This window comes from Coturnix japonica, chromosome 23, assembly GCF_054131305.1.
Source record: "Coturnix japonica strain WE chromosome 23, WE-NBRP24, whole genome shotgun sequence".
In the NCBI taxonomy this organism is placed as follows: Eukaryota; Metazoa; Chordata; class Aves; order Galliformes; family Phasianidae; genus Coturnix; species Coturnix japonica.
In genome coordinates this window covers 4,388,897-4,415,372 of record NC_140685.1, presented here as the reverse complement: position 1 = coordinate 4,415,372, position 26,476 = coordinate 4,388,897, and the positions used below count along the sequence as shown (strand labels likewise).

The 26,476-nt window shown below is 46.5% G+C and overlaps 1 protein-coding gene, 1 long non-coding RNA gene and 1 other non-coding gene across 5 annotated transcripts in view; all 3 read left to right on the top strand.

Annotated features, from left to right (window-relative positions):
• The first annotated feature begins 3,720 nt into the window (after nt 1–3,720).
• LOC107322212 (uncharacterized) lies at nt 3,721–11,907 on the top strand. Of its 2 annotated transcripts, none has more exons than XR_014936767.1 (4): nt 3,721–4,498; nt 5,966–6,014; nt 6,606–6,636; nt 9,227–11,907. It is a non-coding gene; the product is annotated as an uncharacterized LOC107322212 (long non-coding RNA). The 2 variants fall into 2 exon arrangements; XR_014936766.1 differs by having other exon boundaries at nt 3,725–4,498; nt 6,606–6,700.
• Nucleotides 4,620–4,788, top strand: LOC116654222 (small Cajal body-specific RNA 16). Its single transcript, XR_004309281.2, has one exon.
• Nucleotides 11,908–16,345: 4,438 nt separating the features above from the next.
• The window catches only part of SEC14L1 (SEC14 like lipid binding 1), a 33,692-nt gene continuing 23,561 nt past the window's right edge, over nt 16,346–26,476 (top strand). The window contains exons 1-3 of one of the 2 annotated variants that reach the window (XM_085522771.1): nt 16,346–16,411; nt 17,090–17,180; nt 23,825–23,902. Coding sequence is in view for 1 of the 2 variants with exons in the window: in XM_015879996.3 (XP_015735482.1) it covers nt 17,118–17,180 (63 nt within the window). In the remaining variant the exon portion in view is untranslated. The remainder of the gene's footprint in view (nt 16,412–17,089; nt 17,181–23,824; nt 23,903–26,476) is intronic. The other variant, XM_015879996.3, reaches the window with a different exon arrangement.

The window sequence follows — 26,476 nt, the reverse complement described above, 5'->3', positions numbered from 1 at the left end:
CCCATTGCTCATGTGTCAGAGCCTGGCATCCTAATGCCCAAGGTGACCAAAGCTTGAAGACAAATGCTGTTTCCATGGGGTAACACTGCTGTGGTATAGATCTGGGGCTCATGCTTTCCACAGAGGCTGTTTTTATTCCTAGTTCTCTTTTCTCCTTATGACTAAAAGTCATCTTCAGCTGATAGCAGCAGGGGAGAGAACCTCGGTGCCTCCCAAGGTCTAATGGGGCAATTCCCTTTTCCCAGCTCATCTCTACCTCCAGATCCATCTCATGGCCCGTTATGGGATTTGCTGCTGTCCCATTCCTTCCAGTGCCCGAGCAGTGCCATGTAATAAACCTTACTTTGCCCCACAAGTCATGGATACTACTGCCATAACCCAGCCTGGCACAAACACTGCTGGAAAGGCTGAGCATGAAGAACGCGATATTCCCCATCTCTTCAGGTGCCGTTGTAGCTTTCAGTGCTAATTATCGCATGCTTTAATTCATCCATAACTGATATAATCTTCAAAGCTTCGATATAGCTTGATCCGATGCTTCCCTTCTGTTGTTCCCTTTTCCTTTGAACTGCTGTGAGAAGCCTCCGGGACCCCCCAGCTATTGCTGTATGTTTGCTTTTCATCCGCTCTCTTCTCTTCCCAGAAACAAACAATACCTCAACGTTTTCTTCTTGAAAATCTCAGCACATTTCTGAGAAGAGAAGGGGAAAAGGGTTATTTGTCAGAGGCCAAATCCCTCAGCGCCTTTCTTCCTCCTGATCCTCTCAGTGTGATGCCAGGGATGTCAGTGCGATGTCCCCACAGGTGATGGCTGCACCAGGTGATGTTGCAGTGGCACAGCACCAACCCCATGCCCGGCCCCTGTAGGGAAAAGCAGTGACTTTGGGATCATTTTTCTGCTTCTCATCTTTGCTCCCTGCTGGAGCTGATTTATCCCTGCAGCTTGAGCAGCTACATCCGAGCAGGGCATGTCTCACTGTTGTATTACAGCAGATTGTTGTAAATTATCAGCTTCTTGGTGTCAGCCCGAGCCCAACACAGCCCATAAGGCTTCCTGGCTGTGATACTGCACCACATTACAGCAAGGCCAATGGGAGAGGCTGTCAGCTCAAGGGGGATTTAACCCAGAGTGTCCCATCCACATCCCTGGAACCACCAATGGGCCCTGAGTGTATCTTTACAGCAAGACATGGCCATGGGGGGGACAGATCCACCCCAGCTGCCAGCATCCTCAAGGCAGCTCTAACACCCACGGGTGGGCAAAGCATCCTGCAGTGTGTTTGATGCCTGAGGCTAGAAGAATTATCATCAGTATTATTATTTAGTAATGATTATCCCCGAGCATAAAATCAGCAAGATGAAAATTCAGAGGTCTCGGGGCGAAAGCACAGCCTGTTCCATATATTATCTGTAAGTGATGTGTGCACCAGCGTGGAGCATGAGGAAAAGGGGATCTCACGAGAGCCACAAACACCGGACTCTTAATTTAAAACTATCCTTCACTGATTCAAGCCTCTCTCCCACCAGCCCATCTTTTATTTCCCCCTGTGCAGCAGTAATCAGGAGGTAACAAGGGAGAAGGGGAACGGATCGTCTTCCAGCACTATCTGGCTGATTTCAGGGCTGTAAATTATAGATATATATGGTACAAAGGAGTACTGGGATATTAATTTCTGTTGTTGAAAATCACAGCTCCTCTGCTTTAATTTACTGCTAAATAATAAATGACATTGTGAGATACTCAGCAAAGATAAAGACGCCGAAGTAAATCAAAGAGCTCATAAGCACTTACGGGTCGGTCTATCTTGGATGTGTAGTTAAGTGGCTTATATTGTTCTCGCCAAGCAGAAATAAGCAGGCATTTAACCGATGTTATCTGCCACAGTAAAGGATGAACCCGTGAATCAAGTGGTTTCCTGCAAATAACCATTTGCACTGGCAGAATTAGATGGAGATGGGTGTTATCCCCAACATTTGTAACGTTTGAAGCCTGCTATGGAGCTGTGTTCTTGCATTTGGGCTGGTTGACCAGTATATATGTGGGACACACTGTGCTTTGGGGTCAGTGTCAGCTCCCCAAGGGGCCTTCGTGTTGAGTGTCCTGATGCTGTGAGCTACCACGATGCTTCAAACCCCCAAACAGACGGTAGTTTCCAAATGCTGGAAATCTGTTCCCAAAGAGGTCAGAAAGCATCATGTCCCTGTTTGCAGGCACCCCATGCTCCTCATCATGGAGCTGACAGCCACATGTCCCATGGTACATCTCGCACTGGGATGAGAGACAACCCCCATCCGAAGGAGTCACAGTGCTGTGTCCCATCCCCATTTGCTGTGCTGAAAACTAGGAGGACTTGACCCAAGTTCCTGCTATTTCTCTTTGCTAACACTGTTGAAAGACAAGGCAGCTCCAATTTGCCTGAAGCCGTTCTGTTACAACACGGCACTGCAGGGAAGGTCTGTACAGAAAACCGTGTTTGACAGTGAAAGCATTTTGCTGGAGTACAGCATGTGAAAAACAAATTACTACGGCATAAACGAGCAAATCCATCATCAGAAGGAAGAGGAAGAGAGAATTGCTTTAAGGATCCACGTACAAGACTGTGACAGTAATCATATAACGGCCCTTTGAATGTCAAGGGGGATGAACATGGTTTAATAGCAAGAGAAATGCTGCCAAGCTGGGAGACGTGTAACAGAGCAGATGGATGGATAGATCTACCTATTATCTGCTCCCTGGAAGAAAAGGAGGGGGAGATAATTCAGCTTTATGCTTGATCTAGTGTGTAAATCTCAGAGAGGTAACGTTTTCTTTTACCAAAGGGGAAAAAGGAGAGGAAAAAAAAAGGATATTTGTTTTCAGGGCCAGATAACATTGGTTCAGGTGTACAATGAGATGCATAACATTTTGAGCAGGCTGCAGCCCTATGGTGTTATATTGAGGGATAGCGGCCTTTATCTAAAGGGTAGCAATAAGAAACAAACAGAAGGACCCTTCAGCAGGGTCTGCTGTGACAGGACAAGGGGAAATGGTTTCAGACTTAAAGAGGGGCAGTGGCACAGGTTGCTTATAAGGGAGGTGGTGTCCCATCCCTGCAGCCAGCCAAGGTCAGGGGACGGGCTGTGAGCACTGATGGAGCTGTGGGTGTCCCTGCTGGCACCAGATGGCCTTTAGGGTCCCTTCTGATTTAAGCAATCCTATGATTCCATGGTTCTATGATCCTATGAAAACACCTGGCTGGAAAAGCCCATCCATGCAATGAGGCTGCTTGTGAGTAAATAGCATGATTGAGGAACCTGGAGCAGAGCTGGAAGGCTGCTCTCATTCAACCCTGATTGGAGCTGTCAGAGCCACTGAAAGCGAAGCACAACTCACCATAAACAGGGCCTCACAAAGCCATAAGAACGAAATTAGATCTAAATATCGATTTACTCCATATAAATATATGTGCAATTCCAGCCTCTGAGCTCTCTGCACAAGGAAATTTAATGACTTTTCAGGAGCACAAGACTGAAATCAAAGATGTTACAGTGATGATAACATCCCAAGCTTTGTGTATCCCACATGTAGGTGCTCCCCTCCTTCACCCCATGGGGGAGGCTGGCTCTCCCTACTCTCCCCCTACATGGCTTTCCCGCATTGCGTTACTCGGGCCCAAACGAGGAGCTGGCCCTTTAAGAGCGTTATTGGAGGCCGGAAGTGGCTCCGTGCGGGCGCTCTGGTTTTCGCTTCGTCTCTGTGGTTTTCCCGACTTCCTGTTTCCGGTGGCGGGCCAGAGTGGGGGCAGCGTGGTTGGGGTCCGGGATTGGGGTGGTCATAGACGGAGCTGGGGGGCGGAATATGGGAGCTGGGATGGCCATTCTGGGGCTGAGGGTACTGAGGTTGGGGGGAGAAGGGATCATATAGGGGTGTAGGGTTGGGGTATGGGGGGAAGTAGAAGGCGGAGGAGTCATATTGGGTTATGGGATTAGGGTATGGGGGGGGCGGAGAGTGGAAGGTGGAGTGGAGGGTGGAAGTGAAGATACAGGGGTTTGAGATGGTCATACGGGTGGAGTAGAACCAGAGGGGTCGAATTGGGGTCTGAGAGTCAAGGTAGGGGAGCTACAGAGGGTCATGTTGGGGACTGAGGGCAGGGAATGGGGCCTGGTGTAATATTGGGGTCTAGGGGTGCAGGGGTTGGGGGGTTATAGTGGTGCTGAGGGGCAGGGTATGAAGCGGGGAGATGAAGGCTTGAGTAGGGCTGAGGTTTTGTTTTACAGGGTAATTATATGTCATTTTACAGGCTGGAAAGGAGCACGGTGGGCAGCAGGGGGCCATGAGTAGTGGGGCTGGAGGGAGTATGGACTGGGAGGGTAGGGTATGGGGTGCAAATGGACAAGGAATGTTCCTTGAGCATCGTGTATCATGGGGTCTGTGGTTGGGGGTTGCTTCCAGAAGAAATACAGCCCCGACTCATGGCTGAAGATCATTAGGTCTTCTTAGGAAGCCAGCATTCATCAGGTGAGTAGGACCAAGGCCAGGCCAGGGACTCATGCACTCTCTCTGGGTGGGCAGCAGCCACATAGGAACCCTCCATACCCACTGGTGGTATGGTATGGTATGGTATGGGTGCTATGCTGTGAGGGCCTGGGGACGGCTGCTGGTGGCTGTGTCTCAGCCTAGTGCCTGCTGGCCTCACCCGTGGCCCAGATCAACCCCCAGAGGACCCCCTGCTGGGTACCTCCTATGCAGTAACAGGTGTGAGCATCCACGCAGCATTCTGATGGTCATGTATGATACTGCACACAACAAGTTGCTGTCCTCAGCCAAAGGAAAGTACTCTTTACAGCTCCAGGATTAATTACTAGAATGTGTACTGTATCTTTTAAAAGCTGTCTTGTACAATTAAACTGATGCTGCCCTTCCTTTATGGGCAGTTTTTAGATGTGGAAGGTTGAACTTAGGTACATTGATGATAATTTGTTTCCTCTTGATTCTGGTGCACAGAAGACAGGTCTATGTGGGGCACTGGTCTCCAGCTTTAGCTGGCTTTCTTGTTAAAACCCTGAGTGGGTAATGGGCTCTGTTCAAAAAACACCGCACACTGCTTAGGCAATCTCTATTTTAATTTGCTTTCCTGTGGCAGTAAAGCAGTCCTGAGGGGTTTCTCTGAGGCAGCTTGCTGTGTATGAGCTGGAGCCTTTTGAGCTTTTACAGAAAGCTTGCCTGGGATCGTGAGCGGAGCTGAAGTGAAGCTCTCATTACTATTACCTGCCAGCAGCAGGGAGGGCCAAGTTCAGCACATGTTTGAATGCATGGGGCTGTCTTCATTGGCCATGCCCAGGGGAAGGTCCTACTTTGAGGTGGGGGCAGGCATTAGGTCCTCTGATCCTCCTCCACAGCAGGATTGAAACCAAAGCCTGTATAGATTTGTGAGATGATAAAGTAACTGCCTTCTTAAATGACACGCACCTTTGGCAAAGTGTTTGTTTCACCAGTGTCAGACAGACACATGTTCAGAATAACCTTGCTTCAAAGTGTGCCAGGCTGCCTGCAGCTCTCTTGAGCTTGCAAGGTACTTGTAGATAAAGCATGGTGCTCCCCAGTACTGCATTCAGCTGATGGGCTGAATGCTTATTGCTTTTTCTCACCTCTGTCAACTCTTTTTCTTGCAGCCCTCACCTAACACAGCATGTACTGTACCTTATGTAAAACTATAGCAGTGATGCACTTTAGCATCACCCTTCTGGTCCTTTGTGGACTGTAAGGTGAATTTTGCTGCCTTCTGACTTCAGTCAACCGTGACAGTTGTGCTTGGATTCAAATAGTTGGTGGCTAAATGAAGGTAGAGTTTCTCATGGGTGGAAGGTTGGCTCCTGAGCTGCTGCCTGGGCTTTTGTCTGAGGCTTGGAAACAGCGGCCTTCCAGTATACACATCACTAAGTACTGTGCATTAACTGTGCTTAATGCTTGCTGCTCTTTACGTAGGTGTTCCTGCTGACCACGGAGTGGCTGCTGGATCTGCACCCCTGCCAAGGTAACTGAGCTAAGCTGTGCTCTCTGCCCACCAGATGCAAAGCTACGTGCTTAGAATTTGCAACCAGTCCTCCCTCTCTGCTTTGTGTTCTAATGCTAAATTCACCTGGGAAGAACTGTCTGATGGTGTCAGGCTGCAGTTAGAAAGCATTTCACTTTTGTGTTGCTGCAGACTGACACCCTTTGTTCAGCTTATTACTGGAACAAGCATTTCCATTTCCCTTTCCCTTCACTAATGCCACTCTTCCCTGTGTAACAAATTGGTGTTTTCCATCACCTGGGCTTCAGAACAAAGCATGTGGAACCCTGGGTAGAGTGACTGCAAATAACCTGATCTTTGTTGCACCTGGAAAATGTTATTTGTCTGAGTGAGGATTTTCCTGTCCACCAATTTCTAAACGACAAAATGCTTCCTTGTTTCAATGAATGTGCAGCAAAACCATTTGCAAGAGGGCCCTGGGTTGCAGGCTACTCTTGGCACACTTGTTTGCTCTGGTGCCCTGGCTTGCACGCTGAGCAGCTCTGACAGCTGTGTGCAGCCTTCCCTGCAATATGCTTGTTCTGCTTGAATGTCCTGCTCGTTTCTTTTCAGGTGGCTGAACTGAAGATCTGTCTGCGTTATGGTGAGAGCGCTGCCCCTGCCTCTCTATTTATTTATACCTGTGTGGTCTCTTCGGGCTATAGAAGGTATTTTTTGCTAAAGTCGATGGTAAATGTGAATAAATTCCAATTCTTCAAGCAGATGATCTTTCTCTCTTATTCAATCCCTGCTATTGTGAATAATGCATTTAGGCAAGGAAGCACATAAAGCTTTCCCTTATGCTGACACCTGTGTTGTGTCCAGCCATGCTGGAGGGTTGTGGTGCTTTCAAGATCTTTAGGAGTGATTCATTCCTGACAGTTGCAATCCTGAAGAATGTGAGAGCACGTTTGCAGTGTGCCAAGCTCTAATCTCCGCTAGAGGGTGTGAATGTCTGCAAGAATGGTTGTGTTTCATTGAAACTGGGAGTCTTAGTTTAATCACATGTGCAGGCAGTAAGACTGTGTGGCAGGATTATGTTCCAGTTGAAAAACTGCTCTCTGTGTTGGCAGCAGCCCAAGTTACGTCTGCTTTATGTAACCCATCAGCTGCAGTCGCTGTGAAGCCCATGTGATGCTCAGCCCTTGCCATCATGCATCCTGTCATGCTCTTGAGCAATGTGTGTGTGTATCCGGGGGGAGGCAGCCCTGCTCTGTTTGGTACTGCTTCCAAGTTCCCTTTCCTTTCATCTGAACACTGATATCTACCCTTGCTAAGCAAGCAGGAAATAGTTTTCATTTGCACTGCAAAGAACCTGGGTTTGGGATTTCTTTTTGTAGGGAGAATTTTCACTGAATTTGCAGTACAGCCAATGCAGATAAAGCCTGAGGTTGGTGTGCTTTGGAACCAAGCTGCTGAGCTGACACAGGCTGTGCTTATTATTATTATCATTATTATTATTATTGGTGCTTATACAGAGCTCATCTCACAGTGGACGTGCTGCTCCTCAACTCCTTTTGCTTCTGCAAAAATAGGAATGCTCTCTCTGGAGGTTTTAATTCAGAGTAGGTCAGCAAGAAGTTGGTCACAGCGGTTTTTTCCCAGCTTCTGGGATCTGCTTTGTCACAGTCGTGTGCACAGACAGCTGAGAGTGGCCTCCAGCTCACCCAGGTTCTTGCTGTAAAAGCAGTGGGGCTGAAGCTGATGGATTGCACTGAAGTGCTGCTCTGCTAAAAGCCTCTTTGTGCAGCTTGCAGGGGCTGAGATCTCCAACGTGGAGAGTGGATTAGAGCTTGCAAACATCCTTAATTTGAGGAAAGCACAATGGAGTTGGGAGAAGTGGGTCACTGGTGTATTTGGGGCTCTGGAAACTGCAAATCATGCTTAAGGGTCTTAGTTGCTCATCAGCTGAAGTGACTCTCAAACTGCAGTGTAAAAGTGGCATATGGGTGTCAGGGACAGTGAATGCTGTAGCCCTGCTGTCTGAAGGCCCACATGCCCTGGGAGGATGAGTGCACCTGTTAGTCACTGTGTGACTGTTGTGAGCTTCTTTGTGCATGGGGGGCTCACACTGCAGGTGGGGCACAGGGACTCTGAGCGTGCTGCAGTCCTGCAGATGAGTGAGGGCATTGCATTGAATCCCTGCCATGTTGGCTCTGCAGTCAGGATGTTTTTTTCAAGCCAAGACATTCACTTCAGAATCTTGCCAACCTTTCCTCCTGGAGGAGGTTATGTTGGGCTGGGCACCCCTTTGGATGCACCTCTGCCACTGATCCAAGCACAGCCCTCTGGTCCCACCACCAGCCCCAAAGCAGTGTCCCATCCCAGCTTCCCAAGCACACCCTGTTTATTTTTTTTCCCCAGTCATGAAGGAAGCTGTGATCAAAGTGATCTGGCCACCTGTGTAACTCAGTGTAGGCACAGCCCCACCACCTGAACATGATGCAGTGTTGGCAGAGCCCTGTCCTGGGGTTGAGCCATGCACTGGTTTGTGCAGACTTCAGGATGTTCCTCCACGAGCTCAGTGTAGGTCTATGAAGCAATGAGTTATGTTTGGATGGGCTCCTTGCTTGGAAACAGCTCTGTACTCTGCAGCAGCCCTAAGCCCTTGCACATGTGAGTGGTGCAGCATCCCTCCAGGTCCCCCAGCCCTGGCAGCTCTGCCTGGTTCCGCTCTGCTCTTCTGTGCTGTTAGGTCCCAGAGCAATGCCAACACATCCATTTGTTTTCTCCCTGTGCCCTAATGCAGCTCCTCCAGCCAGTGCAGGGATGGGAGCTGCGGTGTTGCTGGGGCTGCCTCCTCCAGCACTGCTCAGTCCCTCCGTGCTTGAGCAGTGAAGTCATGCTCTCCTCATCCCTTGGCTTGAAAAAGCTCTACCCATTGTGCATTGTGTTTCTTGCATGGGAAATCAGGCTCAATCATCAGCTCTCCTGCAAAATGAACCCAAACACAGAGACTCATTGCAATCTCCTCTTGTATTTCTGACCACAGAACCAGGTTTTCCCATGACATCTTGGTGGCTCTGAATGCAGGGTACCGTGTGTGCTCAGCCACGTGGCAGCATCCATGGGGAAGTGCTTGGCTTCTCAGCCCATCCTGATAGCAAGCTGCTCTGGGGAGAAGTAAAGCTCCAGGTCAGGACTCTTGGACCAGGATGTAATTTCTCTACAGTAACTTTTTTCTTCTTTAACAGAAGGAAGAAGGAAAAAATGCCCTATCTACTGGAGAGATCTGTCTGTAACAGCAGCTGTACCCTTCTGCTGTGCTGGCAGACACCAATAACCAACAGTGCCACAACAGCTCTGCCATCTTCCTACAGGGCCTGATCAGGTTTGCATTGGGTCAAGACAGTGTGATCTGCTGGAGCAGGGCTACCATGTTCTGGTCCTACTGGGAGATAACTGGGATCTGTGAAGTGGAGAAGGAGGAAAATCCTGGAGAGCTGATATGGACAGTTGGCTTTTTCTAAAGCTGACGGTGAGCCCAGTGGGTTCTGTTGGCTGAAGCAGCCCTAAGGCTTCACAGCTGCTGGTGTTGGAGATGTCTTCAGAACTGGAGACCCAGCTTGAACTAAACAAGAGGCAGTTCCCTTCCCTGATGTTCCACACCCAATCATCCTCCAGGCAGGGCCTTAGGAGGTTCTTCATGTTGCTGGGATGAGTGCTGTCCTCTTAAATCAAAAATCCAGGCTGCACCTGGGCTGAAGGATGCTATTTGGACGCAGCAGGGTTGGTATGTCAGAACACTCAGTGTTCCTTAGCCTTGATCCTGCTTCCAATGCTCTAGAATTACAGTTCCTTCCTTCTTCCAGCGTGCTCAAGTGGTTCTGCTTCCACCTCAGCCGGGGCAGGAGCAGGTTAATCCCAACAGTGCGTTATACAAGCAGATGGACTTTGCATCCTAGGAAAGGAAACATCTGTACTTTTTGCTTGGAGCTACAGGAAGTGCATGGAGAGCTAAGGCTGCTCCTTGGGGCAAGCCTGCTTTGCTCCTTTCCTCCCTCTCCATCCCCATGGAGGAGCTTTGGCCTTTCCCTTAAGGTACACATCTGGGAATAGTGTTAGCAAGAGCTGCCCTGGGCCAAACCCTTTCAGTCATTAGCTGAGGTTTGCCTCTGCTAACATCTGTCTGTGCTGCTGCACTGGGCCCTGGGCAGGAGCTGGTGCAGCACAAGCATCATGAGCTGGGCTGAGTTCGGTCATGATGTTCTGGGGGCAACTGAGAGCTTTAAAAACTGTTCTCTAAGGTCTCTCTGTCTAGAGCTAAGAAATCTGCACTGGCTTCAAATTCTGGACCATCCAGCCAGGGGTGATCAGCCTTAATCTGACAGCTATTTCTTAAATATTTCAAAAGCTGCCTGGAATAAACGGAATGCTTCCGAGTAGTGACCTAAATTCCACTTGCTGTAAATTTCATTAGAAAGTGGATTTGTGTGCCTGCCAGCAGCAAGCTGCTCTGCAGCTCCATTGATCTGAGCAAACCATGTGCTGTGCAAGCTCCTTCTTCAGCAGATTTGTAGAGAGCTCACTGCTGCATGCTGCCATTCTAAATGTGGCTACTCGTCTTCTTCTTCCTTTCCTCTCATTTCTTCCTTCCTGTTGCAAACGCGTCATCTGTTTATTAATCACTTTGCATCGTTAGCTGTGCATCCTTCGGCTGCGCATTGCTTCCCATCCCATAGCAGGCAGGCACTTCTGTGGGGTGTATGGGCTGCCCAGGGATGCTGCAGGGAGGGCGCCTGCAGCTCTGACACCCTTCAGAGAATCCTCCTCTCCTTCTGCAGCCCCGAAGAACTGTTTATCCTTGTGCAACCACGACTTGGTGCTTTGCAGGGAGGTGCAATGGCAGCACAGATGGCACACAGTGAGAACTGATAGGGAAAAGTGCCTGGGGACACCTGGTGCTGCCAGAGCTGCAGGTGGAAGCTCATGTCCCCAAGTGGGGGCACACAGCTTGTTGCAGCCCACATGCCCAGCTCCCAGTGGGTCCTGCTGCCTCTCCCACCTCTGTGCTGCTGTGGGAGGTGCTCAGGACCTGGCTGTCCTCTTTGCCTACCCCAGGCACCAGCAAGAGTGATTGATTGCTTTGCCACAGCAGTGATTGATTTTTCAGAAGAGAAACCTAAGGCTGGGGCCAGCATCACTGGGCACAGACCCTGTTAGTGCAGCCCTGCTGCCCCTGCCAAGGCCCAGTGGAAGGGCTGTGGCACAGGAAAGTGGCTTTCAATACTGGGAGCATCACCACAGCAGCAGTTGTCCTTTGCAGCTGATGAGGGGGTTAAGCGAAAGATGCAATTTTTCTCTATCTCCTCCCTGTTCTTTCTGATCTCTGCCAACAGAGCAAAAGATGAGGGAGGATTTTTTTTTAATCTATATTTAGGTTTGGAGAAATCGCTATAACTAATCGGCTTTAGGATATAGGGCTCTCTCTTCTATTTTCTCTCTTATTTTTGTCAGTAGGACCATATTATGTGGCTGTGGGCTGCTCTGAGTACTTTGGGCTCCTTTTTCTTCTGGTGGAGTCAATGAGTAACCCACCAAAATTACACCTCCAGCTGTTCCTCCTGCAGCTGCTGGGCTGGAGTCTAATTACCAGGTCCTGCTCTAAATGCTGCTTTGCATATAAAAGTGCCAGTGAAGGGGAACAGGGGGAAGAGATGGCAAAGCAAAAAGAAAAAGGAGTGTGGTTTGGGCTGTTATTTTTAGCCTTTCCAAGCCAAATGTAAAAGGGACCCTTAGGCTGCTTGTGCCCTGCTGAGCCTGATCGTATGCACAGCGTTGTTCCCATGGCACACTGCAGCAGCCACAGTGGGCTGGGTAGTTTTGTCTTGGCAATTCATTTGCCTAGGTTTAAAATCTCTGATGTTTGAGCAAAGCTGTGGTGATGTGTCTTCCTTCCATGTAATGATGGGTTTGGGAACCACCTGTGTCTCTGTATTGCTGGATGTGCCCATGCTGGATGTGGCTGTGGTCCTATAGGGCTGCCTGAAATGTCCTTCCTTACTGATTGAGGGACAAAGTGGATTCACCAGTCCATGTTTTGCAGCACTGGGATCGGGGGGTTTTGTTGCCAGGCTCTGTCCAGGGAGCTGCACTGTGACATATGGATCCTTTTGTTCGATTCAGACATAGGCTGGTTGTGACCAGAAGCAAAGAAAAGGGCAGCTGTTCATTAGTTAATTTGAAATACTCAGTGGTCACACATCAGTCTGCAGCTACCAGCTTGAAACCATGATTGCAAACAGGCTTTGTGTGCTGGAGACCATGCCCTTCATTAAACCAGGTTATTTTGAGGCTGTTGTTGGGAAGCTGCCCCAGAAAAACCTCCTTATCTCACTGCAGTTCCACCTCTTCTCTCCTTGCTGGGGCTCCTGTGCCCCATGCTGACAGCTACAGCTGTAATGAAGCAAGCAGAGCAGTGTGCTGCCCCCTCAGATGGAATTCAATGGGGCCAATGGCACAGTGCAATGGGAAGGCACGGCTCCAAATCCCACTCCCCATTCAGGCTCTCTCTGCTGCAGGAGGGTGACGTTTTATGCATCTCACTCTCTTTCTCCCAAGCACAGGCACACTGTGAAGCACAGGAAGGTTCCTCCCCCACAACAAGGAAAAAGAAATTAGCAAGCAGATTGAGCGTGGATAACAAATAATGAGATTGCCTTGGATACGGGGCCGGAATTCATGCAAAGAATTCTGCTGATCAGAGAAGATAAGCTGCATTTCTATGGGCTGTGAGCAGCGTTGTGAAGCTTATGTTTCTCAAGAGTTTTCAGTGTTTTCTCAGAGTGTTTGGATGAAAGCTGCCAGGAGAGGATCAATCCACGCACAGGCTGGGCTGCTTTAGCTGTTACACTCAGTAGCATGGTTTAAAACAACCCAAACCCTGGAATAGCCATCCAGGTAGGTGTTTCGGAGTGGAAGTGCTTCATAATGACACACGTTGTTTTCCTCAGCCATGGGAATACACTGTACAGATTGAAACACTTTCATACCAGCAGTGCAGCATCCACAAAGCAGGTTTGTGCTGACCCTGACCCCATGAAAGGGTTCAGTGTTCATACACAGGGAGCAGACCGTGCTCTGGTGCAGTGCATGCTTTGAAAGGAGCTGGGTTTGCAGAGTGCTTTTAATAACAAGTAATTGTTTCTTATTACTCCTTTGGCGTTATTAAAAAAAACAACATAATAATCAGAGCATTTTACAGGCAAATAAAGACAGTGTGTAGCTAGTGAACAACCCGATGACTTGATTCAGTGCTTGTTGAAGTAGGGGTGAGTATTTACACTGTCAGACTCATCTGAAGGAGGGATATTACACAGTCTTTGTTTTTATCTGTGTAGGAAATTTGCTCAGCTTTGCATTTGCTGTGCCTCTTAGTCAAGATTGGTATTTTCTGAGTATGAAGTGTCATTAATGAATGGATCAGATCCAGGTGGCCCTGCAAGTCACTTAAGGAGATGACTGCTACCAGGGGGCCCAACAGGCTTCAGGGCAGTGGCAGATGGGCTCAAGTGGCATTTCCAGAGGCACTTATGAAAGCTGAGCGTTCCCAAAAGCCCACTAAACCCTTCTTTGCTTGCAGTTCCAGCTTCCTGTACCGCGAGCACGACAGCATCTTTGCCAATAGTAAATAAATTATCATCCAAGTGTTTTTATGCTGACAAAAAGGGGAGTACGTTCCCTTTGGCAGCGTGGCCCTGTGGTGCCACCTCTTCATGTCTGGGGGATAAAATCATGTTGGGGGTCCCAAAGGCTGCCTCCCCCTCACCACACTCCCTAAGAGCTGTCAGCCTCCTGATGTTACTAACATCCAGCACAAGCACTGAGATAAGCATTGGGGCTGATGCTTTGCTTGGTACACACTCATGCTTTAATTATCCCTGTACCAGCAGCCCCCAGCCCTGCTCTAACAGTGCTTACAGGCAGCAGAACCACACAGGAAGCACCAAATGCTTATGGGCTTCGAGAAAGAGGATGTTAATAAGGGCTGGGATGCTTTCACATGCTCACCCTGATTCATATATCTGGTGAATCACAACTTAGTCCTATTTGCTAATGCTCATCTACGTAGCTTTTAATGTCATTGGCAGACATGCTCTGATGTCAGCTGCTGGCAGCCAATGTTTCTGGCAGCTCCCAGCCTAGAATTCAATTTTCTATCGGTCTCTTCAGAAGCAAGGAAGAAAAAACCCAACCAACAAACCACGTTTCTGCCTGTTTGTGACATCAATACATAAAGGGCTGCAGGGTACAAGTTCATTTAAGGCTCTTCTGCACTGTGACACATAGGGAAGCTCAGGTAAATGGAGTAACAGTGTAAAGCTACATCCTCATTTATACTGCACTGCACTGCTGCTCACTCAAGCCAGCTCAACCCTGAGTGGACATCGCTGCACAAGTTTAGCATCTTTAAGGTTTTGTACATTAACATCCTCCTCCTGAACAGACTTCTTACCCTGTTCCTGATTTTATAAAGGCTGGAAAACTACCACAGGGCTAAAAGGCAGCAGCATGTGGGAGTAAAGGCATCACTATGGAGCACAGAGCTCTGTTCTGCTTTGACACTGACTCACTGCATGACTTTTCGTGGGGTATTTTCTGAGCCTCAATGCTTACATCTGTATGTTGGGATGGATAATATAATCCCTAACATTACAAAGGGAGTGAAGATCTCCAGAGATACACCACCGTTATTCTCCTCCTGTGCAGTGTTTGCACAGCATGTGGTGCACAGGGAGCTTTCAAACATACATCAGCTGTTACACAGACGAGCACATCCAGATATAACTGGAGGACCCAGCTTGGATGTCACAGCTGCTTTGCTTCTAAGAGTGAAGGGCTGAAGGGATCCGGAGCAGCTGATAGCCTACAAAGGGAAGAAAGAATTGTGACACCCAGCTAAGTACACGTAATGTGCTTAATAAGAAGTGTGTGTAAAGCAGAATCTTATGTCTGCGGGGCACAGCTCTGCCCTTCTAACTGCCTGCCAGTTATCTCGCTTGTTTTATGGGCAAACATGACCGTTTAGAAGCTTTTCCGTGGTTTAAGATGTTTAGGAAGCAGCAGGCATTTATTTCAATTTAGCCAGGGGTGCATGAAATTCCACTGAGTCAGACGAAACTGATTTATTAGGGAATTACTTTGCAAGAACTTCATTATATCTGAACTCAAAATCTTACCCCTCCTGGAACATTTAATGCGCATAGTGCTTAGCAGCAAGAACTTGAATGAAGGCATTCCTGGCTTGTTGACAGCTCCTAACAATCTGCTCAGTACAAAAGATGAGACCAGCTGGATAGAAAGAAGCAATGCCAGCTTCACCTCTACCAGAGCTCCTTGGGATGCAGGCAGAAGAGAGCAGATTCTTTATTACCAATAATAAAGGATTGGCTGCTGATAGCTCTCATTTCCATGGGAATATTGCCCCAAAACAGGAAAAAAATGTCCGGGCTTTGAGTTGTGTAACCAGAATGACCAGAATTCATAATAGGAAGGAAGGAAAGAAGGCCAGAAAAAAGCAGTTCACATGCTGGGCAGTGACTGGCCTTGCATGACCTCCATCAGGCCCAGCTTAGCACTCCTCATTCCTTATTTTCTGAGGATATCAGTCTGCACTTGCAGCCTTTGTCCCTCAAATCTCAGCAGCCCTCACTGCATTCCTTGAGCTATTCACCCACTTTATTCATTTATATACCTTCTGGTGATGCCCTGCTGGAGCTTCCATAGGAGAAGATGGAAGCTTCACAAACAGCCAAGACACGACTGATTTGGACATTAAATCACACACTGATAATGCCTTCACTTTATCAATACATTTCAAAGCCATCACAAAGCTTTTCAGGCCATGTTGCTATCAGGTTAAATGCCATAGTGGCAGCTAATCAGATTAGACTTGAAATGGGGAAGTGTTACGAGCACAGAGGAATCTGAGTGGGCATCCATTCCTCACCCTGCTATGCTGGTACGATTCTATCAGGCTTTCATGGCAGGCAATATCAATCAGATACAATATCAATCAGCTACATATATAATTACAAAGGTACTAGATTGACTAGTTCACCTCGCTTACAGGAGCACAACTAGCCAAATACCACCATAGGAAACTGATTTGGAGAAATAATTGCTCAACACGTTAAACAACATCTTGTAAGGACAGGTTTGGGATACACTGAGCCCACAACACCAGGTTAAACACCCCCCCCAACCATAGGCCGCACAGCGCCCATGCGCAACAACGAAGCCGAGTTCTCCGCCCCCCGCCCCGTCACCAGTAACAACGGGCGGCGCTGAGCTCCTCCTCCTCCTCCTCCTCCAGAGCCGGAACCGGCGCTGCCCCGAACCGACATGAGGAGAGCCGAGATCGGCCGGGCGGTGTGACGGTAAGCGGGTATTTGAGCTCGGCCTCACGCTCAACCTGCTCCTATTCAGCCCCTCTGGTTGTTGGTGGGGGGGTCTTGGTTGGTGGGGTGAGGTTGGGTCTGGGCTGAGCTGATATTGGCTGTTGTTGGCTGTTGTACTGGAATGTGTGGGGAGGAAATGAACCTTAAAGGATCTACAGTTATTTCCGAAGTTATTTTTTGTCTGAAAAGCACCGATTCTGCTCGTTTGGACGCTGTTTATTCCGGTATTGCTTCTATCTGCTGTGATCTCAATGCTTTTGTTCTGAAAGCAAAAGGTTTTCACGTTTGGGATATTAATCTTTGAGCTGATCCCGTTCCTTGTAACACCAATCCCAAACAGCTCCATGCTGGAAGCTCGGCAGTCCTGAAGTGCCAGCGCTGCCCCAGCAGCAGCACAGATCTCATCACTTAGCTGCCCAGTCACAGCGTATGCTGAGAGTTCATTATTAAAACCAGACAGAAAGTGTTAATCTAGTGCCTTTTTTAAGGATGACAGCTTGTTTCTGATAAAAAAATATCCATAGCTCTTCAGGGACTCACTGAGGAGTCTTGGTGGAGCTGCAAGCTGTGCTATTACAGTTGGAATTGCTGTATGAGGAGGAAACTAAAGCTGCCTTCTTGCATCTGACAAATGGTTTGAAATTGTTTCTTTTTCAGGTTGGAGCTGATCTTCGTAACCGCAGCCATGGTGCAGAAGTATCAGTCACCCATACGGGTGTATAAACACCCCTTTGAGTTGATTATGGCCGTAAGTATGAATTTGTGGTTCAATTCTCTTCCTTGGGCAGCTCCTTGTGTTGCTCAGTACGAGCTGGGCACCATTTGATAGGCGCTGTGCAACACACCAGTCTGAGCTGATATACCAAATATGGGAGATGTGTGCATTGACAGTTTACTTTTTCCTCGGAGTGTTTTTATATAACACATCCTCTTCCCTTCAAGTTTCGATACAGCTCACAGACTGTTTTGTTTCAAACTCGCAGCACAAGTTGCTTTCAAGTGTGCTTCCATGTTATTTAAGCTCTTCACAGTGAGGGTGGTGAGGTGCTGGAACAGCTGCCCAGAGAGGTTGTGGATGCCCCATCCTTGGAGGTGTTTATGGCCAGGTTGGATGGAGCCCTGAGCAGCCAATTCTGGTATTAAATGTGGAAGTTGGTGGCCCTGTGTGTGGCAGGGAGGTTGGAGCTTGATGAGCCTTGAGGTCCCTTCCAACCCAATCCGTTCTCTGATCATTGGGAGTGATCTATTCTAGGCTGGGAGAAAGCATCATGTACATTGGATGAAATGCTTATTGTGGTGGCATCTTTGCTCATAAAATAGAGAAACAGAAGCCATGAAAGCAGGGTTAAGTGTGAACAGAAGAGGAAGAAGTGCTGGGAGCAGAGGCAGTACCTTGTGGGGAGGGGTAAAAAAGATAGGGAGGCCAGAGAGATAACCAAAAAGCTTCTTGGCTGCATGGCTGCTGGTTTGTTTGCTAGCATTAAAACTGTAACCAAACAAAAAAAGGTAAAATCCCACATGGGTTCTCATTCTCTGCCTTTTCCTTTTAGAAAACAAAGAGGAAGTCACTTTTTGACATCTTGAAGTATATTCAGCCAAAACCACAACTGTGTGGTTCTCGTGAGTTAGGAAGGGAGCAGTCAGGTCAGCTTCTACCAGATAAGAGCAGTTAAAATGTAAATAATCTAAAATAACTATTAATTGCTTCACTTGCTGAAAATGCTGCGTTTAATGGCTCTGGGGGAGAGTTTTACTGGTGCTTGTTGTGTAAATATTTAGATAGATCACATGGGCTGAAGTGCAGAGTTCCTTATAGAAGTGATCCTTCGCAGTCACAGGGCAGAAGAGCGGATTAAATCACACCAGGTGAAATGCTTCAATTTCTATCATGTTCCTGAACCTGCCTCCACCATCCACCTGCAACCGGTTCAAGGCAGAGGGTGGTTATTTTCATAAGGGTCTGTGATACATTGAAGGTCTTTTAATACCTTACCCCATTATGATGTCTGAGCTAAGCGGCTTTCTAGCATTTAAATCCGGCCGTGTATGCAGCTCTTTATCCTTCAGTGAAGTGTAGTGGCTTTAGTTCTAAGAACGCTAAACAGAGTTGAGTGTCTTAGACACAATTCTCTGGCTTTTGCTGAGCTTTTACCTTGCTGCTGAGGCACAGTTTCTTCTTTTAAGAGATCTTCAAGGATATTTGCAGCCGAAGGACTGAGCTGACCTCAGGACTGTTCACAGCGCTTAATTGGATGTAATTGGAAACACTTCAGACTATTAATACTGAGTTCTCAAGCTGTTCCGTATCTGGGGGATAACAAAAACTGCCAGGATAATTTTTTAGCAAATATTTAGTCTTTTCTTACGTGAGATTCTTCTCCTGTAAGGGGAAAGAGTCTATGCTGCATATGCAGCTATAGGGGGGGAAAAAAACAATCATTGAAAGATTAGAATAGTCAACAAAGAGGAGAGGAATGTTTTATAAAGAAGAAAGTCAGCTGGATTGGTACTTGCTGAGACTGAAAGTCAGGATTAGTGATGAAAGTCAGGATATAGCGATATATATATCTATGTCATTTATCTATGTATGTGGTAGTCTATCCAAACTGTTAATGTATCTCCTTAAGGATGCAAGAGAGTGTCTCTGTGAGCCAAATCATTCCAAGGATATGAACAGTATCTGATAGTTTGATGCTTTTTGGTACGGTTTCCCTTCGGTTCAGGATCAGTGAACTTCCTACTTGCCTACTTTTCCCATCCTGGATTTCAAAGAGGTTCTTATGGGGAGGCTGAAGTACAATTAGCACTCTGTTCACATTGCTCTCTGAATGATGAGCCCAGCTATATTAAGATCAAAAACTGGATTTAATTCCACTTGGACCCAGACTAAGACTGACAAGTGTTTAGCAGATGATTACGATAAAAAAAAACTTTAAAATGTGGGAATCCTTTTTCTTTCTTAATTGCTTTTGGAAACATTTTTCTTCTGCTCCTCCTCCAAAAATCAGCTATTGAACCTAATGCATCTCTGGCAGTGTTCTTCAAGGCACAGCCCCTTATCTCTCGAGTCTAGAAATGGGGAAGAGCAGTTGTAGGGATTGAGTGGGGAGATGCGTTGCTTTGTGCTTCTTGTCTTTCCTTAACATTAAAGGCAAGCTATGTAAAATTTAACATAAGCCACTTCCGTGAAGACGGTATATTTTTACTGATGAGCTGTGTGCTTTGGGATAATATCTAAATTGCTTTGAAAGCAGTAAGAAGAAGATGCAAATCTTTTAATGAAGCATCTCCTGGGCTTGGGAAGCTTCTAGAATCATCAGCCAGAAGTCACCATGTTACAGTCTGACATGCCTGGTGTTGGCAACAAGACTTTACCAGGTGGTTCTGCATTATGACGTGATGATTTTTGGCAGCTCTATGGTATAGGTCATAATCAACACCTTGAACATTGTGTGGTGCGTATATACATATATATATTCCCTATATAAACACTTGTGCAGATGTTTATCAGGATGAATAGAGTCTAAGCTTATTTTTTCCTGTTTAAGTTTACGTAGTGCTGAAAGCAGCTGAAATGTGGGGAAAATGACAATTTAAAATGCTCTTGTCAAGTTACCAAAGCTAAAAATGTAGTGTTGTCTTCAAGGAGTTTGCATTTAATAACGTGGTGCTTTCAGCCATTAAGTTCGTGTCAAAAGGCAGTTAAGAGGTTGAGTCTTGAAGACTTCTTAACACTTACAAGGCTGAAATTAACCTTGGAGGTTCACAGCTTTGTTCTGGTCTGACAGGCATTAAATAATTCTCCTTGAGTTTAATTTCCACAGTAAATAAAAATAACTAATCGTCTGCTATTGTGGGATTTTTGCAGATTATTGAGAAAATAACATCAGAAAAGTCAACACAACACAACAACCCACACTGAATGTCTGGAGTGCTGAAGGCTTTTCTGGAAGCTCCATGGAGAGCATCCTGCTCTTACAGCCCACTTAGAAAACGTCTTATTTGCAGCCCCAGATTATTTAGTTTCAGATACAAGTGTGACTAGTACCACCACTGAACACAGCAAGTGTGCATTAAACTATTAACTATTATGTTTAGTGACATTAATGTTCATTGTAAGAGCTTGTTGAATTGTGACATCTGAGGTTTTCAGATCTGCCTGTGGCAGCAGACAGACTTTAGAATCATAGAATGGCCTGGGTTGAAAAGGACCACAATGTTCATTCAGTTCCAACCCCCTGCTGTGTGCAGGGTCACCAACCAGCAGCCCAGGCTGCCCAGAGCCACATCCAGCCTGGCCTTGGTTGCCTGCAGGGATGGGGCATCCAGAGCCTCCTTGGGCAACCTGTTCCAGTGCGTCACCACCCTCTGGGTGAAAAACTTCCTCCTGATATCCAACCTAAACCTCCCCTGTCTCGGTTTAAAACCATTCCCCCTTGTCTTATCACTGTCCACCCTTGTAATCAGCCATTCCCCCTCCTGTTTATATGTTCCCTTCACTTACTGGAAGACTACAATGCAGTCACCCTGGTGCCTTCTCTTCTCCAAAAGGTGATTTCAAAGGTGGTTTGGTCTCTTTTGAACACCTAAAATGATGTTTCCACTCTGTTAAAATACCTGGTGTTGGAACCAAACAAGGAAGTTAGGAATGCAGTCTGGAGCCTACCACTGTCAAGTGATTTCTTTAATTCTAGGACTAGGCTTGGCTCTTTTCCCTTCCTTTGTCTGACTCCCAGGCCCTCATCCATTTTGCTTCCTGGCTTTGTTGAAAATTCAGCCTTATTTGTTGTTGGAATTGCATCAGTGAGAGAGCAGAACAGCACCTTGTATGGATGTACTTATTTTGGAATCGGTGTGTGCAGCTCAACTGCCGTTTGCTGTCATTGCTGATGGCCTCTTGTGTTAGCATGAACAAATGAGGTTTTGGCCACTTGTTTGGAATGAGCTGTAGTTAACAAACATAGGAGTTAAGTAAAGCACTAGGGGAAAAATATTGACTTAGCAGCTCGCTTACTGTGCAATTTACATATTATTTCATGGCATGCCTCGATATTTCCATGGCTTGCAGCTTCCTGTTCTCTGTGGGCAAAGCACATGACCCGGCTGTAGCTGACAGCTGCACTTTTCTCCACCCAGTGCTTTTAGTCAGGTTTTCTTGGCAGTTCTTTTATGCTTTAAAAGCTAAAAACACCGCTACTGTCAAACTCTGAAAGGTGTCAATGGAAGAACAATCCCTGTCAGTCCCGGTCTTGTTGCTTCATTCTGAAAGCACTCAGTTCTGTGCAGGCGTTCTGTGTCTGAATTGGTGTGAAGTGCTGCTTTATGGTCTAATAATCAACCAAGAAGCACTTAGAGTTGAAAGTAAGTTGAATGCATGGGAGAAAGGACGAGGTTAGTATGTTCTGCAGGGTGCTGGACGCCCATTGAATCATAGTTAGGATCTATATGTTTGTAATATAATGTGCAGCTGACCTTAAGAAGCACGTGTACAAGATTTAAAACCTCATGGATCGAAGGTATGGTGTATTTGTAGATTCTGAAATCACATCCAGTGAGCAGACAGGTTAATTTAGAGATCACAGACATCAACTGCAGACGTGGGATGAGGTATTTCCATACGGTGTGGCCAGTTATGTGCACCTCCAGCTTAAATAATCTGCATTTCCTCTTCCTGCTGTGAGCTGAAGGAGCTGCAGACAGATCTGAGCTCAGATACTCAGGAGAAACGAATACACAATGAATGATGATATGGGAGAGCCTCGGGGACTGAAAGCAGTCCCTCAGGACTTCCAACAAATCACATTAGATCAGTCCAGGTCTTGGAACACAGAATATAGGGGTACGTTGTGATTTTTTCATAACCAGGATTGATGTTTTTGCTTTGCACTCACCTGAAATTCAGTATGTTTCTGGAAGGAGGAGGGCAACGTGATCTTAAAACTCTTGTGTTCTGAATATAGAATGAATCTACTGGGAATTTACAAGGAAATCTGTTAATTAGCTCAAGTTAAAATTAATTACAGGTTAGTCTTAAATGATCTATTTTCTCCCAAGTGAGCTCATCTTCATTATTTTTTTTTTTCCCCACTCAGTCTGAAATTACTGTGTGTATATTTTAAATGAAGAATTAGGCTGTTAAGCTGAATTACTGACTCTTTTCATCTGATTTTTATGATGTAGTTAAGACAGGTAATGTTAGCAACTCAGGTAGAACGTTAAGCAGGACTTATTACAAGTCATTTAATCATTCTGCTTTCTCATAATCTGTCTGCATGCTGCTTGTTGCTGTTGTCATCAGTGTACTTGAGGTGAGTCATGCCTAGAAACATGTGGAGGATATGGTGGCAACATAGATCCAAACCCTGCATTGCAAGGATGGTCAGACACCACTTGGGATTCACTGCAGTGTGGGGCAGTGTTCCCGTAAGGCTATAAGCAAGCACAAGCCTTTAAAATCTGAGATCAGGTGCTAAGCTTTTTGCTTCTCTCTGCATCCCTTTTGCTCAACAATAAGGATTTCAGCCCAGTCCATAGAGGTTATCAGCGTGTGGTTCATGGGCTTTCACTCCCAGGGGTCAGCAAAAGCTGTATCCATTTGGGTTCTTTAAAATTAATACATCAGGACTTTGTCATGATCGGACTTGTAAAGTTAAGCCCTAAATTATATCTCTGTAATTGAAACAGTGTTTTCATCCTGATATTACGTGTAGTCTCACCACTTGAGCATGGGGGCTTTTGGTGCAGATGATTCTGTGTAGCAGTTTGGAGATTATATTGCAGAATTCCCTTACCATCTTGACCTCTCAGGATAGGAACCTCCTGCCTTGCCTATTGCTGCTGTAACCCTTCGTATTGCATTGGTACCAGTGGATCCCACTTTGTAAAGACATACTTCTACAGCGAGGATAGTGATGGGTCCCATTTAAACTTGTTTATGCCACAACAGAAGGGGGAACGTTTCGTTTCCTTCCTTCCTTGAGCACATTGTGCTTTTTTTTGTTTATAAATACAAGTGCTATAAACATTGTTCCAGTTCAGGAACATCAGTCAGCAGAACCCTTTCAAAGGATGTTTTGCTGGCCGTTCCATACAGCGTGTCAATTCTGCTTCTTCATTTGCAAAACTCTTCTCTTTGCTGTGCAATTCGTTGGCCTGTGGATAAATTCTTCATTACTGAACTCGCGGCTTTATGAAATGACTTATTGAAGTGTTTCATGGTCTGCGTGGTGCAGCTACGGATGCTGTAATGAGCAGGGCTTAATGCAATTTCACTTGAACTTTTGTTCTCTTTCAACTAAGCTGATTCCACCTTCAGTCTGCCTTTCCTCGCTCTAAAGGAGGCTGAGGAACAGAGTGATTATTATCTATCATTTTAATTCTTTTCCTTTTTAGAAGCGAATCAAATGAATCCCGATTATTCTTTAATTGCCTTCGCCTTTTGAAGCTGGTGGCATCTCTCTCATTTTATTGGTGAGTAGATGTGGGGTGAGGAGGCTGCACCACCCCATTGCCAGGGATGCACCTAGCACTGGTGTTAGCTGGTTATTGGCAGGGATGGCACCAAACAGTGGTGTTCAGATGAGTAGTATAAGCCCTACCTAGTTAGTGCGGTGTTTATCTGGCAGCATCCCTCTAGAGAAGAAGATAGGGATGAGAGAAACATGTGGTAATGCTGTCTCTGATACATTTTCAATCTACAGCTGTGTCTTGACAGCCCTTCTGGTCCAGAAAGCGCCTGTTGTGTTGTAATAGCACTGTATGTGTTTGGCTTCCTGTGCTCGCTCAATTCTTTTCTGGAACAAAGCGAGCTCTCTATCATGGCACCCTCCAGCAGGTGGCTGTGCTTCATGACACATTCTGTCAAGAGAGATATCCTTTATCTGGAGCCTGGCTCGGCTTCACACCACCTGCTCCGTGCTCACATTCATCATGCTGCTTGCTTGTTAGATAGCTGTGTGTTACCACCCTCAGACCTCAAGTTCTTATTATGGCGATGAGTCCCAGCCCATGATTCCATATGAGACATTGCTGTTCTGTACTGTTATCTTCCATCTTCAGACATTTCTGAGCCTTTTCCTGGGAAATCAGGTATGTAAGGTTAGGATACGTGTTTGCAGTGTTGCATTTAACTTTCTAGCTTGAGGTAAATTTTTTTTGCAGGTCCCAGATCCTAACAGACTGTGTTTTGATGACATTAGTGAATGGCCACAGTGTAATTGAGGTCATTAATAGCTTTATTGGTTTGCTTAATAGAGTACAGCTGCCTTGTTTGACCTAGGAGCTGATATTTTGGTCCAAAATCCAAACCCAGACAGCTGATCTACGCTGCTCACCTTGAATTCTACCCTCCTGCCAAAGGTTTCCTTACTGTGCTGCTTACACCTCTGGTAGAGCACAGTCAGTGTTGCTTGGAGGCCAACTGCCTCTGGGCTTAATGGAAACCTGGTGGGTGCAGTCTGACAATGAAGCCAAACCTGTTTGGCTGAACCTCTGCACAGGGTGGCAAGGGATGGGGGCTGATCTGCATGGAGATCAGGAGACTTGCATCTCTGTGGTAGGACGAGTCTCTAGCCCTTCTGTTCATACTTCAGTTTTAAGTTCTGTGCCTGTAGCAACGCTGCAGCCATCCTTCCTTCTCCCACCATTAAACTAGATTTTTGTCTGTACTTTTAGTCTGAATAGCAATTCTGGCACATAGGAAAGTAAGCCTGAAGTGTGCAGCAAGCATTCAGTAAGGATGTGTGGCAGTTCCAGAAATAGATCCTCAGTGGACACATCAGAATTGCAGTGGGATTCTAAAGTAAAACTGACTGTGGAGGATCCGGACAAATTCTGTTAATGGGAAGAATGGGGAAATTAAATACTGAAATCAGCATATCAGTGTGGCTGTATCCTGTATGTTAGGGGATGCCTGTTGGCAATGCTGAACGAATGGAGTTGTCGCTGTTCAGCTGCTGTAAGACATACAATGGTTATTTACGAGCAATAGCAAGGCAAGGTTTTAATGGCTTGCAGTCCTTCTATGTGTGTATCTTAATCTCAAAGCTATGTTTCTGTGCTGTGGAAAGGTTTATATATTGCCAGTGCTGCAGAGAAATAGGAAGTGCTTGAGAATAGCTGACATTCCCCAGTAATGGCAGCAGTCTCTGCTCTCAGAGCATTTCAGCTTTCACTGGCTTATGGCCAGCTTTCCTGTGATGCTTTTCTGGAAGTCAACCTCTTTGTCAGAGCACTCTAACCTTGAACCAGAGCAGTCGTGTCCTGTGCAATTGGGGTCAGAAGCCAAGTTTCCTCTCCCAGCAGCTAGTGAAGCTGATGCTAATTGCAAGGCACATTCTGTCAAACCGAGCGCTGTGCTCAGAGCTACGTGGCTTCTGAGCCAGAACTGATTTCCATCTGTCTTGCCTGGAACGCGCACAGAGCAAACACTCATTTTCTCTGTAGAATGGTTTTGCACATGCATTTAACATAAACACGTTAAAGTGGAATTGCAAGTCAATCTCACGCTGCTATTACCCCCACTAGAGCAGCAGAGGTCGATGTGTAATAGTGACATATATCACTGTCACCGTATAATCTGTCCTTGACGTTCCACCTTAACTCAGACCAGAACAATGTCAGGTGTTTTTTTTTTGTCTTTGGTTTTTATTTTCCCCCTTTCCAAGCAGCATTTTACTGTTGGTCTCCCAGTCACCAGCCAGCCTAACCTGAGTGAACAGGCTCTTCTCGCTTACTCCAAAGGAAGATGAGAATGGCTTTATTTCTATTCAGCCTTTTGGGCTTTTCTGTCCTTAGTCATCTTTCTTCCTAGAGGACAAAACTTGCCCAACTATTCTCACTGTGGCCATCAACTTTCTCTTCATGTGTTACCCTATTTATTCTGAAGGTGAACATTCAGGTTCTCACAGGTAAGAACGTGCATTACACAATTTCAGGTGTGCAAATGTATTCGAGCAAACCACAAGTGGCTCGTATCTGTTATAAGGAAACCACTCTTCCAATTAGAGCCCTGCTGAGACGTGCCTGTGGTGGTTGGAGATGCAT